At 33.9% G+C, this 15,000-nt stretch overlaps 1 protein-coding gene across 2 annotated transcripts in view; it reads left to right on the plus strand.

The window, feature by feature from the left end:
- The window catches only part of LOC136828417 (nephrin-like), a 1,390,497-nt gene that overhangs the window by 1,130,168 nt on the left and 245,329 nt on the right, over positions 1-15,000 (plus strand). For both annotated transcript variants that reach the window (XM_067086456.1, XM_067086455.1), the window contains one exon: positions 13,905-14,098. In XM_067086456.1, coding sequence (XP_066942557.1) covers positions 13,905-14,098 — 194 coding nt within the window. The remainder of the gene's footprint in view (positions 1-13,904; positions 14,099-15,000) is intronic.

Below are 15,000 nucleotides of genomic sequence, written 5' to 3' on the forward strand. Positions count from 1 at the left end.
CAGACAGGTTTAATAGAAATGTATGACTTGTAGTTCTGACTAGTGCTTCATACGATTATCCATCATTGGCCAAAGGTCGTTCTCCCCTTACGGTCGCTGACTTATTTTCAACCTCCATGTGATATGTTAGTTACAAGTTGTCGCCGTGTGTTTGTGACATGTTTAACTGTAGTGTGGACGCATCGTAAGATATGGAACACTGGGTCTGGCAAGTCCATGGATGGGTGACGACCACTAAATAATGCCCATCATCTTCTGCACAAAAGTTCCCTTGACCGATACTTACACTGGAAACAGACCCCAGAAGACTCAAAGTAGTCATTCAGTCTTGCACTCTCGTTCTCTCCACTCGGTCGAAGTTAATGTGACAAAGCAGAGGCTATGCGATGACCCTCATTATTCCACTGTTATTGTGGTGCATCTTGACGCTCACTAAATCGAATGAGACGTCGAAAAGAAACGGCCTGAAAAGACAAAAAGCGCTCGTCGCGTGGCGTCGACGCTTGATTACAAAAATCGGGCGAATCAAAAGGGTAGTATGGAGGGTGATGTCAGCTAATTGACTGTTGTTCACAGGTTGATTAAAATATTAATCACCGGAGGGAAATTAATTATTGCATTATTCGCTAATAGCCCAATTAAGGACGCACGTTGTCAACATGTAGAGCCGGAGCGAGTGGCGCTTTGTTTCCAGACTAGATATAATGGCACCCAGAGTTTTTTTTTTTTTCTATGGCGCTGCAGCCCTGCTTACATACATAGTGTGATAAAGGTTGGTATGGACTAGGGAGTCTGGATGTTCCCTCTGTCTGGATTGACTGTTTTGTTTTATTATTATTTTATTCAGCTTATCCCTTTTCATTTAGCTTTACTGATGTCAATTGTTGGTCTCATGTTCTTATGATCTTTTGTTAAATATTTCATTGTTTTTGTTTCATTTGCACTTAACTCCATGAAACTTGTGCTGTTAGCAAGCTCTTCTGCTCTTCCATCATATCACTCCCATTTTTCGTTAACATGTCATTCAGATTTCACATCCGGTTATTCTCCTTCATCTTACTATTGATAAGCGGTAAGTTTAATATATAAACAGTGTGATAAACAATCAGTTGGAAAGAGAGATGAGGAAGAATTCAACCAAAGTAACAAAAAAAATGTAAGTTCACAAACTAAAAAAAAAAAAAAAAAAAAAAAGCAACTGGAGCTAAACTTCATGGACCTGAGAGATTGCATGTCATGCTTTAGGGGGAAAATCAGAGGAGACATTTAGCATGCATGTTTGTACAAACTGCTTCCAATTACATTTTATAGACACTACAGCTCACAGCCGGTTACCCCTTGAAGAGTGAGAGGCTCCCGTTTGTTTAATAGGAATCCTCAAGACCACGGCCTCTCTTCCTTCCCCCTTGTAAGAAGGAGGACCCCCTACCCCACCCCTCACGTCTTGCTACCCCTGAGCACAAATCTGTCACGACAGACACTCAGCCACTGAAGGGGTGTATATATATATATATATATATATATATATATATATATATATATATATATATATATATATATATATATATATATATATACATATATATATATACATATGTATATATCATATATCATATATATATAATATATACATACATACGTACTGTACATATATACATTCCCCTGAAAGCCTCAAAATATACAACGAAGTTAATTCTCCTCTGAATGTGGGACTCGAATCCACAGTGGTTAGAAGCCCAAACGTTTAGTGGGCTTTAACCTAATATGAGACACTTAGAGTAATAATCAAGATCGTCTCAAACATTTATACATATACCTGTCGAATGAAGCTGAAATTTGTAGACTCTGTTGGTCACCTTGACCGGTTCTATGTAATGTTATAGAAGCCAAAGCCTCTTCACTTTGTTATTTCTCGATTTTTTAGTATTCTTCCCTCTGGAAGACTTGAAATCCCAAAGGAAATTAATAAGGAGATTCTAACCCATTACGCCACCTAATAGGGATTCAGAGCCGATGAAACACGGTTTTTCGGCAACACCTTTTATCAAAGCATCGGATAAAGGTGAAAGTTGGCAAGTGTATATTTTATAACCCTACCTAATTATTGCAATATTTAATACCTAAGTTCAATAGTTCTGGTATTACCAGAGTAAAAGTGGGTTTTATGCAGAGCCATCAAAATCGCAGGTAAGGGTTTTGAACACAATAATGACGTTAACCTATGACGTCATAGAAGGCTCCACCACAGTGAAGAGAAGTTTACATATGGGGAAAACGTCTCTTGGTGTGGCAACTGATTGAATGTTGGCGATGGCATATTCACTAATTGATATTAGCTCCTTTAAAGGCCAAGAGAAAGGGAAGGTTTGCTCACTTTCCCCAAATATCCCATGTAGGTGGAGCTTTGTCTACTTCTTATTGCATCAGCAGGTGAATTGTCCAATGAGCATGTGCCTCAAGATATGTCATCGCCTACATAGTTACTCCAGGCAGGAGGCAACGACATCCAATTGGGTAGACCTTTTCCCCTCTTTCTTGGCCTTTTTTAATACCCATACAAGGCTTCAGCAATATCAATGATGGCGAGCAGGATTTGTCATCGTCCCCTTGATAGCACTATCATTCTCAATAATTTTATTATTATTATTATAATTATTATTATTATTATTATTATTTTGTGGAGGTTTCATTATTATACAGCAGTTGTTAGACTAAGTTGTTAGCTTGATTTCTTCCATTTTCTTGATATTCGTATTGTTTCTATTTACAAATAATTCAGTGCAAGTAGTTCATCCACATAATGAACCAGTCTATAGCTCATTTGTTAGATCACATCTATTCAGGGCGGGAATACAAAAAGACAATCCATTTTGTTTATCTCAGGTTTCGACACTATAGCCTTCTGTTTGCAGCATGTCAGAGCGGTTACTATAAGTAGAATTTAAATGAAAAGCAATGATGCCTCATTTCCCGGCAATTGTTTTGAAAGTCAACGCCATTGTTTTATTTCAGTTAATGTAACCCATTGTTATTTTTCTTGGTTTTTATTTATAGTGTCAGAAAAAAATCATATAACATCCTAAACAGCGCTTGTATACTCGCTGCAAATAAAAGGTACTGGTAGGAGTCAAGATTTTTTGAGGGCAAGCTCAAGCTTTTTATTATTTACCTGCTTCAATATCAATCAAATGTAACACGATTTATATTGATATGCATGGAAAGGAAAATATATTGAAATCAGTTTGAATGAGGAACATATTGTTATAATCACTGTGTTTTAATAGATATGTTTTAGAGTACAAATAAAACATCTAACACTATACATAATTAATTTACAAAATGTCTTCGTCGTCGTCAAGAGGAGGAGGTCATCATCGACGTTTTCATCGTCGCTGCGAGATCAATAATGACTGGTCCCACGCTCATTCATGGATAATGTCCGATTTCACAGTACTCTTCCTCAAAATGACTGTTGTCTAACAGCTCCTTTCACTTTTGGGGCGGCCAAGTAACCATTACCCACCATAGAAATAATTACCTATTCACACTAGAGTAAATCTTGCCACAGGTCTTCTCGCTTCGATACAAAGTGGTTCAGCACAAATGCAGTCTTGCAACCACGGGGACAATTCCATATCCTGCTGGCCATTATCGAATTTGTCTGAAGCCCAAATTGTTTAAAAATATCCATTCACCGCCTACCTGGTGGATGGGCGGGAGCCTTATGACGTCATATTATGTTTACGTCACGAATTGTTTTAGGATCCTTGTCTGTGATTTTTTCTCGGTCCCGGCATCGGTGACTTCATTTTACTCTATAAATATCAAAACTATCGAACTTAGGCTCTAAATAATTTGCAAATCCCAGGGTTATAAATATACACTTGCCAACTTTCAGCTTTATCCGATGCTTTGATAAAAGTTGTTGCTGAAAAACCGTGTTTCATCGGTTTTGAATCCCTTAGAGAACTCTCTCTCTCTCTCTCTCTCTCTCTCTCTCTCTCTCTCTCTATATATATATATATATATATATATATATATATATATATATATATATATATATATATATATATATATGTGTGTGTGTGTGTGTGTGTGTGTGTGTGCGTGCGTGTGTGTATGTGTGATAAATCTCGAAAGCGGTAAGGAAAACTAAGGAACCTGCTCTTCCATGTGAATTAAGTGAATATTTGACAACGTGCATAGCCATGCTTATTCATTATTGTCGAAAGTAACTGTCATTTTTATGCAACCTTATACACTACACTACAGAGCATGACATACCTTTTCAACACTAGTTATAATATTGATGGAATAAATAGAATAGCTAGAATAGTCGATCACTGATATTAATACTTGAGCAAGTTCGACAACAGACATTGGTCAACAACTGATTGAATGTCCAGGCATCGTAGATAAGACAAAAGCGACGAAGCTGTGTTCTCCTTTAATAGCTTTCCAGAGAGCTCCACAAAGAAGAGGAATATAAATATGAGTCCATCAATAACTTTCTTTTTTTTCCGGTGAAAGGTCCTTGGTGTCTGCCATCATTCACACCCTTCTCCTTCACCTTCTCTCTTCTTTACTTTCGCCATTTCTGTCTTTCTTTCCTTTATTTGTTATATCCCACGTTTTTGTCGCCTCCTTTTGCCGTTTATTTTTTCTTTTGCTTCCAAAGGTTCACCTGTAATCTCGTTCAATTTGTTTGGAACCAGGCGTACCAACATTACAGCATTATAGGGAAGGCTGAGAGCGTTTCTCCCCTCTCTGTCTACCTATCTATCTGTGTATGTATATATATATATATATATATATATATATATATATATATATATATATATATATATATATATATATTGATGTGTTAGTATATACAGTATATATATATTATGTGTGTGTGTGTGTGTGTCAACGTGTATGTGGATATTTGAGAGTATATATATATGGTATATAAACATATATATACATACATATATATATATATATATGTGTGTATATTTATGTATGTATTTATGTGTGTGTTTGTCTGAGTGCGTGAGCGTTTATGCATGTATACACATACACACACAGACATCACTTCAAAGAAAACCGCTCCTTCCAGCTTGGTGGTTGGAGGGAAAGTAACAATTATTGCACATCGCATTATTGCGGCACTCCTGTTTAAACTAAAATACACTACATGATTTTATAACTGTGCAGAATTTTATTTATCTACCCGCGTTTGTTTTCGAGCTGTGAAGTAGTGTCAAAAAAAAAAAATCTTAATTTTAAATAAACAACAGCAAATAGTAAATGCCCCACTAATTTTATTTCATTTTTTATTTATGCTCCAACGTTAATATTCATTTTTCATACGTGATGAAGCAAATCTATTCTTTTTTTCAGGTTGTTCATTGTTAGTGACAGCTATTTCATTTTGAGCCTGGAAAACCATGTAGCTTTTAATTTTCTGCCTAGATATTGTTTTTTTTTTTTTTTACATTTTTTACAGTGTTTTCTGCTTCAGTTTGTGTCATTTTATATTATAAATATATATATATATATATATATATATATATATATATATATATATATATATGTATATGTATATATATATATAAATATGTGTGTGTGTGTGTGTGTGGTAAAACTTTTCCAAAAAGTAGGTGGTGTCTGGAGAGAGAAGTCCAAACAGTTTATCCTCTAGCTGCTGGAACTGAGGCGCCCCGCAATCAGACATCTTCCATAGCATTAGCTGCTTCTTATACCCTCATTGAAGGCTCATTAACAGTGCGTCAAACCCTTTTCCACATCACACACACACAACGCACTAGTCCACTCAATCTTGTCCTTTCTCTCACATGTTAAATATCAAGTATGTTTCTTGCTCGTGGCAAAAGTGGAAAGATAAGTCGTTTAAATCTGCGGAATCATAAATGGTGATATAGAGCATCAGAAGGAATAGAGTATGTAGTGTCAGAAAGATTTTGGAAACAGTCCAGTCATACCAGAGTATGTATCCAAGGACTGCATGGGTAAGACTATGTTCTGAAGAAAAATTATGGTTATATGTTCTAAAAACATCTAGACACAATACTGAGTGAAGTAAGGTAGTTCCCTTAATTATCCGCAAATAGAAAGGCTAATATGCAAGTTATAAACGGAGAGATGTTTTCTGATGAGAATGCAGTACCATTATTTATATACAGTATGTATATTAATATATATATATATATATATATATATATATATATATATATATATATATATATATATATATATATATATATATATATATATATATATATGTATATATGCATATATATATATAGTAGTAATCAACACACAATCACGTGTGGAACAGAAATAAATTTCTGACTCACATCAGGATCGAACAGGTCTTTCAATATGTATGGCCCACACACACACACACACACACATATATATATATATATATATATATATATATATATATATATATATATATATATATATATCTTATTATATATATATATATATATATATATATGTGTGTGTGATATTTATGAATTTATGATTTTAATCGCTTATGACATGTGATGTATGTCACTCAAAACTAACATACTGTGTGTAGGTCTGAACTGTTTCGACTTTATTTCTGAGCTATTGACTTGAAGGGCTCCCTCGTCATTGGCCAAGAAATAAAGTCGAAACCAATCAGGACCCACATACAGAAATTTGATATTTCTTCACTTGTGGTTTTGATTGACGTTTATATATATATATATATATATATATATATATATATATATATATATATATATATATATATATATATATATATATATATATATATATATATATATATACATACGATATATATACATATATATATGTGTGTGTATTATATCTACTGTATATATATATATATATATATATATATATATATATATATATATATATATATATATATATAATATATGTGTGTGTATAGAAAGTGTATCTTTCTAGAATATTATGTTTGTATTTATAATTGTCGTATGATTTTTTCTACATTTACAAGTGATGTATGTAATTTTGATATACGAGAAGTATTCTGTGTTGTTATGATGATAATTATTGAAATATCGTTTGTAATGTCAGATCTCACAAGAATAGATAACTTGATAGCGTGGTTCAGAGATTACATCATACAAGTAAGTAGCCATATGACTTTGTTACCATGTAACTGTATCATGTGATGGGGATATCATGGAATCTCTTTTGTTTTGATTCGAGCGATAAGTCACAAAAACAGATGAGGTAAGAGAAGGGCGCTTGGTCAAGCAAGCAATATCTTGTTAAAGTCACGAGTTGAATGATCCCATAGTCTTGCGTGCTTTTGAACATACATCGTTCTGTCTTAGTCAAGGAAGTATTGCACAAGAGCACGTGGAAGTTACGTCATTTAAACTGGTCGCATATCGTTCGCATTTGATTTGTTGTAAAGAAACGTTTTTGGCAGCAAAGATTACGTCATTTAGTGACTATGGAGGTTTTGCTTTTGACCAGAAAAAGTAAATTTGTCATTCTGATTCTGGAGACCTTTTGTGCCAGCTCTCTCTCTCTCTCTCTCTCTCTCTCTCTCTCTCTCTCTCTCTCTCTCTCTCTCTCTCTCTCTCTTCAAAAAGTGAAATTAATGTAAAATATTTTATTGTTGTTATTGATATTAATTTTAGCTTTTGAGATGCGATAACCTTAGTAATTAGTGTTTACACAGTAACGGCGCCTTAACAGGAATTGTGAAAGTGTGTGTAACAAACTGCAATTTACAGGTATTTTGGTTTTTCTTACAGTTTATACTATGATATAATAAGAGTTTGTGGTTAAATAGTTTAGTGAATTGTGATGTCATTTTCATGTTTTGAATAATTGTTACTTTAGTGAGTTTTGGTATCATTTTCATGTTTAGTATAACTATATGTTCTTAAAGTCGTTTCAGTTGTTTGTTTAGTTCTTTTTAAATCTTAACAGATTTTTACTTTAATTAGTGAATGTATTACTTTTTACAATTTTCAAATTTGGGTGTTTGTATATTCTTATTGTTTTCAAATTATTTACTTTGTTTTCTTTCACATCTTAGTATTTCTTGAAGGTTTAACTTTTGCTTACTTAATTTTGTTTCATATATTAACATTGATTTGATGACTTAGCTTTGTTTCATAATTTGATTTAAGAAATAATTAAGTTTGTGTTCCAAGTAATAGTAATTTTTCTTCAAAGTAAAATTGTGAATTTTGATATATTAATTTTGAATTGAAAATAAATTTTTTTATTTAAAGTTTTACAATAGTGTTTCATTTATTGACCACCAGTGGTAGGAAATGTCTTTCTGCATAAAGCAGAATGATATGTTTTGTTCCTTCAGTTTTTGTTGAAGTGACTCGAATCGAGGAAAAGTTACAGTGGTTCAATGCTTAAGATGCCCTTTACTTTAGTATATTCCTTGTTTAAATATTGATACCTCACATTGCTGATTATTCTTTTAAGTGATCACTGTTGCTTTTAGAGTAATCAGTTGTTTTTTTTATGAGTGTTATGTGAGTAAGTTTTGAATTCCATGATTGATTAGTGTAATAACCTGGTACTTGAAACATTCCATAACTATATATATATATATATATATATATATATATATATATATATATATATATATATATATATATATAAATATATATATATTATATTTCACCTTTATATATTTCAATAACATGTTGGGGGAAACGAAGAGCGCAGGTACCCCTACCCAATCGATGACAGGAAAGAGGATGTTTGGAAAGGTTAGCGACCTCCAGGGAAAAAGGTGATAGCTGCCGGAGGGTATCTACGGCTAATTAGGTCCCTTCTTTTTCTTTCTTTGCTTTTCGTCTCTTTTTGTTATCAGTCCTTGTCTCCTTTAAATTTTAAGGTTCTTCCCATGTTGTTTCTTTATTGAGCTATTTTTTTCAGTTATGGCCAGAGAATTGTCTTGCTCGTGAGTATTATAGTTCCGTAATCATATAGTCCCGTAATCATCACTCAACCTTGACGAACAGGTTATTCTGGCTAAAGGTGTGGAGAGAGAGAGAGAGAGAGAGAGAGAGAGAGAGAGAGAGAGAGAGAGAGAGAATAGTACCTTATCATCACCTGATCCTGTTGGACAGAAGGTTTTTTACTTTTATCTTCTATCTAACATTTTCTATTTTTGATAAATGGAAAATGGATCTCTTGGCAAAAAGTATTAATTCATTTGGAACATCACCCTGGGAGCAGTTTATGTGGACCACACATCTTACAGGAGTGGCGCAGATGATTGATTTTGTTGCTGTTCTTGTCATTCAGGCTGTTTGTTAGGCATTCATTTGCATTTTATATTATAATGCCTTCTATGAATTATGCATATGCATCATGATAAAGCATTTCGCAAGGCGCGATCGATTACCGATATGCCATCCTATCTCCGTCATATCTAGTTACGCCTCTCGACAACTTTTGGAGAGTCTCGTGCGAGTGCTCTTGACATTTCGAAAGCATCTCACGTGGTCCATTATAAGCCCTTGCTAGTGAGGACCTCAAATTAATGCAATTGTCTGGCGTACACTGATTTATTTTTTGCTACCTAAATCGCCAATTGTTTGTCACTCTAGGACATTGTATACGACACCAGGTTGATTTTTTCAGCCCCCTTGATTCGTTAAAGTTGACGACGCAACATCTGGTCCTTTGTTGTCTCAAGTGGTATTCCTACTCCTTTTATTCCTTTAATAGTCTTCTTCAAATGTCGATGATGATACTCTTGGCAAATCTCGTTTTTTCTCGCTTCATCTCCTCTGAATTTCGTCCATTTTCACTGAATTTCGCTCCCTGGCTCGCCTAATCTTGGCTGAATCTGTCAATGCTTATCTGGATAGCTGTTTCGAGTCACGTCTGGGTCATTGGTTCCGAGACAGTTTATCTTCCCATCTCTTTGTCAGTATTTTTCCAGACTTCGCGGTTATGTTCGGGAATTTAAATGTTCTCCACATTTATTAGTATTGCGGTGTTAGATCTAATGTGTAATGTACATCAGATAGCTTAAGTCACAGCAGTTTTTAATTATTTCACAAGATTTAGCAACTTTTCTTTATGAGGCTTATTCGTTCCTCCAGGAACATTAGTTTCTTAATTTTAGCTTAATTTTTGCAGAAACTCCTTGGACATCATTCCTGACACTTGCATGGTGCATGTTGGGTTATCTGTTCCTGCAGGCACTGTGTTTCAGTTATGAATATTTCAACTCTTTCACTTTTGAATGTTGAAATCCTACCTGCTTTTCGTGCTTGCAGAATCCAGCATTCTGTGTCAGTTGTCGATGGAGGATTTTCAATATTTATATATATATATATATATATATATATATATATATATATATATATATATATATATATATATATATATATATATATATATATATATATATATATATATATATATATATATATATATATATATATATATATATATTAGAGTCCAGCAAATTTTTGAAGTGAAATTATATGAGCGAACAGATGAGCAAAGGAAGTCTACATATAAGTATATATAGAACCATATTCCAATGAGCGTCACAAGGCCAATACGAGTTATCCTGGCAACTTTCCTGCAACCTGATAGTTTCCGTCCGCGAGGGCATTAAAATGCATTAATTCACCAACCTAAATGTGATGATGAATTAGTAAATGACAGATATTGATTGGTTAATGAATTGATGTCTAGTTTGATAAATGTTTGCGTGACGTATTTACCAAATGAGCGAGGACCTGTCATTAAAAGATACACAGAAGCGATATACCATAATTGGAATTGATGTATGTATTTGGGCGTAATTGTGATTTCCGTGTGCGTATTCTATAGGTAATTCTCAGTGTGAATAACTCCTAATTTATTCAACAGAATCTTCGATTTCGGAAATAGACAAGATTACTAGGGTAAATTTGCAGAGAAATTTGATATGGCCTCTTCCTCAATGTCAGTCTCACCAGAGGGATTATTTTGAGCTTTTTGTCTTGTGTTCGTCAAAGACGAAGAAGAAGAAGAAGAAGAAGAAGAAGAAGAAGAAGAAGAAGGAGAAGGAAGGCAGTAGGCAAGAAATATCGCTCCTTCGTTTTCGTATGAATTTGACTCCTTGTTCTTCTCAAACCATTTAACTAATTCTAATGATAATCGTATGCGTACATATTGTTTGTTTATTTTCAGCTGATCCCAACGCTGTTAGCGTTCAGCTCATTGCAGAACGTTATTGTATCAGCGACTACAGTTAAATTAGGAGAAAAATAAGATTATTTAGAAATAGAAAATGTATCAAATCATAGTTACGTCGCCCTTAGATCTCTCTCTGTATCTATATATCTCTATATATATATATATATATATATATATATATATATATATATATATATATATATATATATATATATATATATATATATATATATAAATTTATTTAATGTAATATATATATATACACAATATATACTGTATATGTATATATATATATATATATATATATATATATATATATAGTACAACGAATAAATTTAGTTTAATGTACTGAGATATATATATTATATATATATATATATAATATATATATATATATATATATATATATATATATATATGTGTGTATGTGCGTGTGCGCGTGCATGAGTGCATGTATTTCAAAATAGATTCAAGGCTGTAAGAGTTTCCTGAGGCAGTTCTGGCTGAAATCGGCTTTTCTGTATAGTCACTTTCACAGTATTGAAGATGGTGTTTTGTAGTTTAAAAAAATAGCTGTGTAGTTATAAATGCAAGTAAGAGCTGGCATTACAGTATCTGTTACAAAATCCATAGACTGGAACTGCTGCTGGTATTAATGCTGGTGTAGGTGCTGTAGTTCAGGATAAGGATACTTAGCTGCTATAAGCTGATCAGTGTATTTTTATAAAGAGTATAACAATATACAGATGCTGCTGACTTCACCACCTAAACTCAGTGTTTTTCTACTCGATCTGGGGCGCCTTCAGGTTTTAGACTTCTTGGTGAAATGGTCTATTCTGCTTGAAGATATGAGTTCAAGTGGAGAGGTCAGCAGTGTGAACAAGGCTATGAAATGAAAATGAAAATTGAAGAAAATACTTTAGCTCTAGAAAAGCTAATGGTATGCTTGATAGTTTCTCTGTTATATCATCCTTGAGACAGACAGACATCCAGACAGACAGATGCTTTATAATTATAAAGAGAAATAGAGGACAGACAGAAAAAAATGGAATGGCTTCCTGGGCTAGGCGGAGCGACAGATGCTCCCATTGACCTAACCGGGCAAATCAAGGTACTTTTTTGCCATATGAGGCCACCAATATTTATCTGGAAAGCAAATGCTTCAACCCAAACAGTGGAACAATGACTGACTATTTTTTCGTTACCCATTGTCCGACAAAATTCAGGCATTCATTAGCCTCCTGAAAGTTAAGGAATTATAAAAAAAAAAAAAAAGATTCATTGATTTTCGCTCTCGGAACGTGAATTTTTTAAAAATCCCACTTTGATCAGCAAGCAGCGTAAAATCACCTGCATAAAACAACCTTTGTCTAAACGTTGCAGCTCTGTTAATTGCTTGCCTTGCCGAGCGAGCACCGCGTTAATTGCCGGCAACGCTTTATTCTTCAATAAATTGATTTTCATCAGCAAGGTCACCTGGACTACAGGTGCGCCGCGCCGCCCAGGGTAGAGGCTTTTCAAGTTGGACAAAGAAGAAAGTGACAATTGCCTGTGTTGTAGCCAAGAGAAAACTCATTTTTCACTAACTTTTTTTTATTGTCATGCGAATTGGATATTCGCAGATCCCATGGTGCTCGTTTCCAGATGGCTAGAATGTTTGTGCCAATCAATCAGTCAAATATATATATATAATATATATATATATATATATATATATATATATATATATATATATATATATATATATATATATATATATATATATATATATATATATATATATATATTGTATGTGTTGTATATATATATATATATTAACTATATTTTCTATATAGTAGTTTGTATGTGTTGTTCTATTAAATATTTTTACATTTTAACTGTATACGTTTTTTACTTAGACTATATCTTCTTGAAATTATTTAAGTGGATAAACATAAGATTTCGTTTCGACTACATTGCCGTTTAAAATTTACTTCATTTAAATAATGACTGTTTATGTAAACTTATGACTGTTTCTAATTAAAATACTTCATTAATTTACACAAATGAATTCAGACCAGTTTCTTTAAAGCTATACTTTTGAAGGTTACATTTTCCTTAAATACCTCTCCAGTTTACAAGATTAAATTTTGTTTTTGACTATTTTGACTCCAATTAAATGTAACTATTCTTTTTTGGTTGTTCTATGATACCTCCTTAAATTCCTTAGGATTACTTCCCACCACTTCATTTTGTGATGATTCGCTTGCAAGCCTCACTAAAACATCGGAAGTTCGGTGCACTTATTTTTGAAGATTTTCAGTTAAATGGTTGTAAGTTTTGTGTTAAAAACTTGATTTACTTCATTTTAATGTATCTCGACTTAGTTATGAGAAAATATGAGGATCTTTAGTTTCATGAAATTTGTAATGATCAGTTTAGACTAATTTGTTTCAAATTATACTTATCAACGCCTTGCTTTAGACACGTTTTATCAAATGCGCATTTTTTCCCATTTAATCGAAAATTCATATTTAAATTCGCTTTCGCTAACTTCTGTGAAATATCCATCTATTCCGCTCCAACTAAAATGCATTCTTGAATTCGCGTTAATCAATTTACGTGAATGCTCACCTTTTCCTTTGAAACCCAAATGCATTTTCATATTCAGTTTAATTCATTTTGCCTATTTATCTCTCTCTCCTCTCCAGACTCGACCTTCGGGAAGGCGAGAACAAGGAAGAGTTCATCGACCCGTCAGTCAAAGGTCGAGCGAGGTCGGACGTGGACGGATCGAACCTCATCCTCGACCCATTGACCGGGGCGGACTCAGGTCAATACAAATGTCGGGTCGATTTCGAGAATCTGCCCACACTCTCGGCTTTGGTCAACCTCACTGTCTATGGTAAGTAGGAGGGTCAAGTACTCTTATATTCAGTCGGATAATATACGAGTAGTGGTAATATCATGCTGCGTCCACGCTACAGTAATTTATCACACACATATTACAAATAGGTTGAAAACAAGTCAGCGACCGGAAGTGGAGAACGAATTTTTGGCGAATGCTGGATAGTCGCCTGAAGCGCTGGTTCGGATTACCAGTAAGTCGTTGACTTGTATTTCATCTGTTTGTGAAGTGTATGTGTATGTGTGCATGCGCGCGCGAGCGGTAAGTTGCCGACGTGTGTTTTTGGCGTGTTTTGCTGTAGTGTGGACTTACCTTTATGGTGGCTGATTGTGGTGGTGTTCATCCGTAGTGGCAATATCATTGCTGCTGTAATAGTAACAGTAGTAGTATTTATTTCATGCAATATATCATTATCTTTGATAATGAGTATTAACGCAAGTAGTTTTGGTAAAGGCTTTACCTGTTATGTAAGATTTCAAAAGTAGTAAATGGAGATTTGGACAGCTGTAATAGTAGTCTCCTGCCGGCCAATGAAGAATTAGAGGAATTTATTTCTGGTGACAGAAATTCATTTCTCGGTATGATGTGGTTCGGATTCCACAATAAGCTGTAGGTCCCGTTGCCAGGTAACCAATTGGTTCTTAGGCACGTAAAATAAGTCTAATCCTTCGGGCCAGTCGTACGAGAGCTGTTAATCAGCTCAGTGGTCTGGTTAAACTAAGGTATACTTAACTTAGCAGTAATAGTAGAGGGTACTTCTTGCCACAACTGATCGTATGAATAGTGTCATTGTTAATGACATTGCTATATTTATTTCCGTGGAAATAAACATGAATAATATGGCGTCATCGCAATACTCCAACTCCTTATCAAACTGATGGTATCATCATTGCTATTAG

The sequence above is a fragment of the Macrobrachium rosenbergii genome, chromosome 42, assembly GCF_040412425.1.
Source record: "Macrobrachium rosenbergii isolate ZJJX-2024 chromosome 42, ASM4041242v1, whole genome shotgun sequence".
NCBI classification, from domain to species: Eukaryota; Metazoa; Arthropoda; class Malacostraca; order Decapoda; family Palaemonidae; genus Macrobrachium; species Macrobrachium rosenbergii.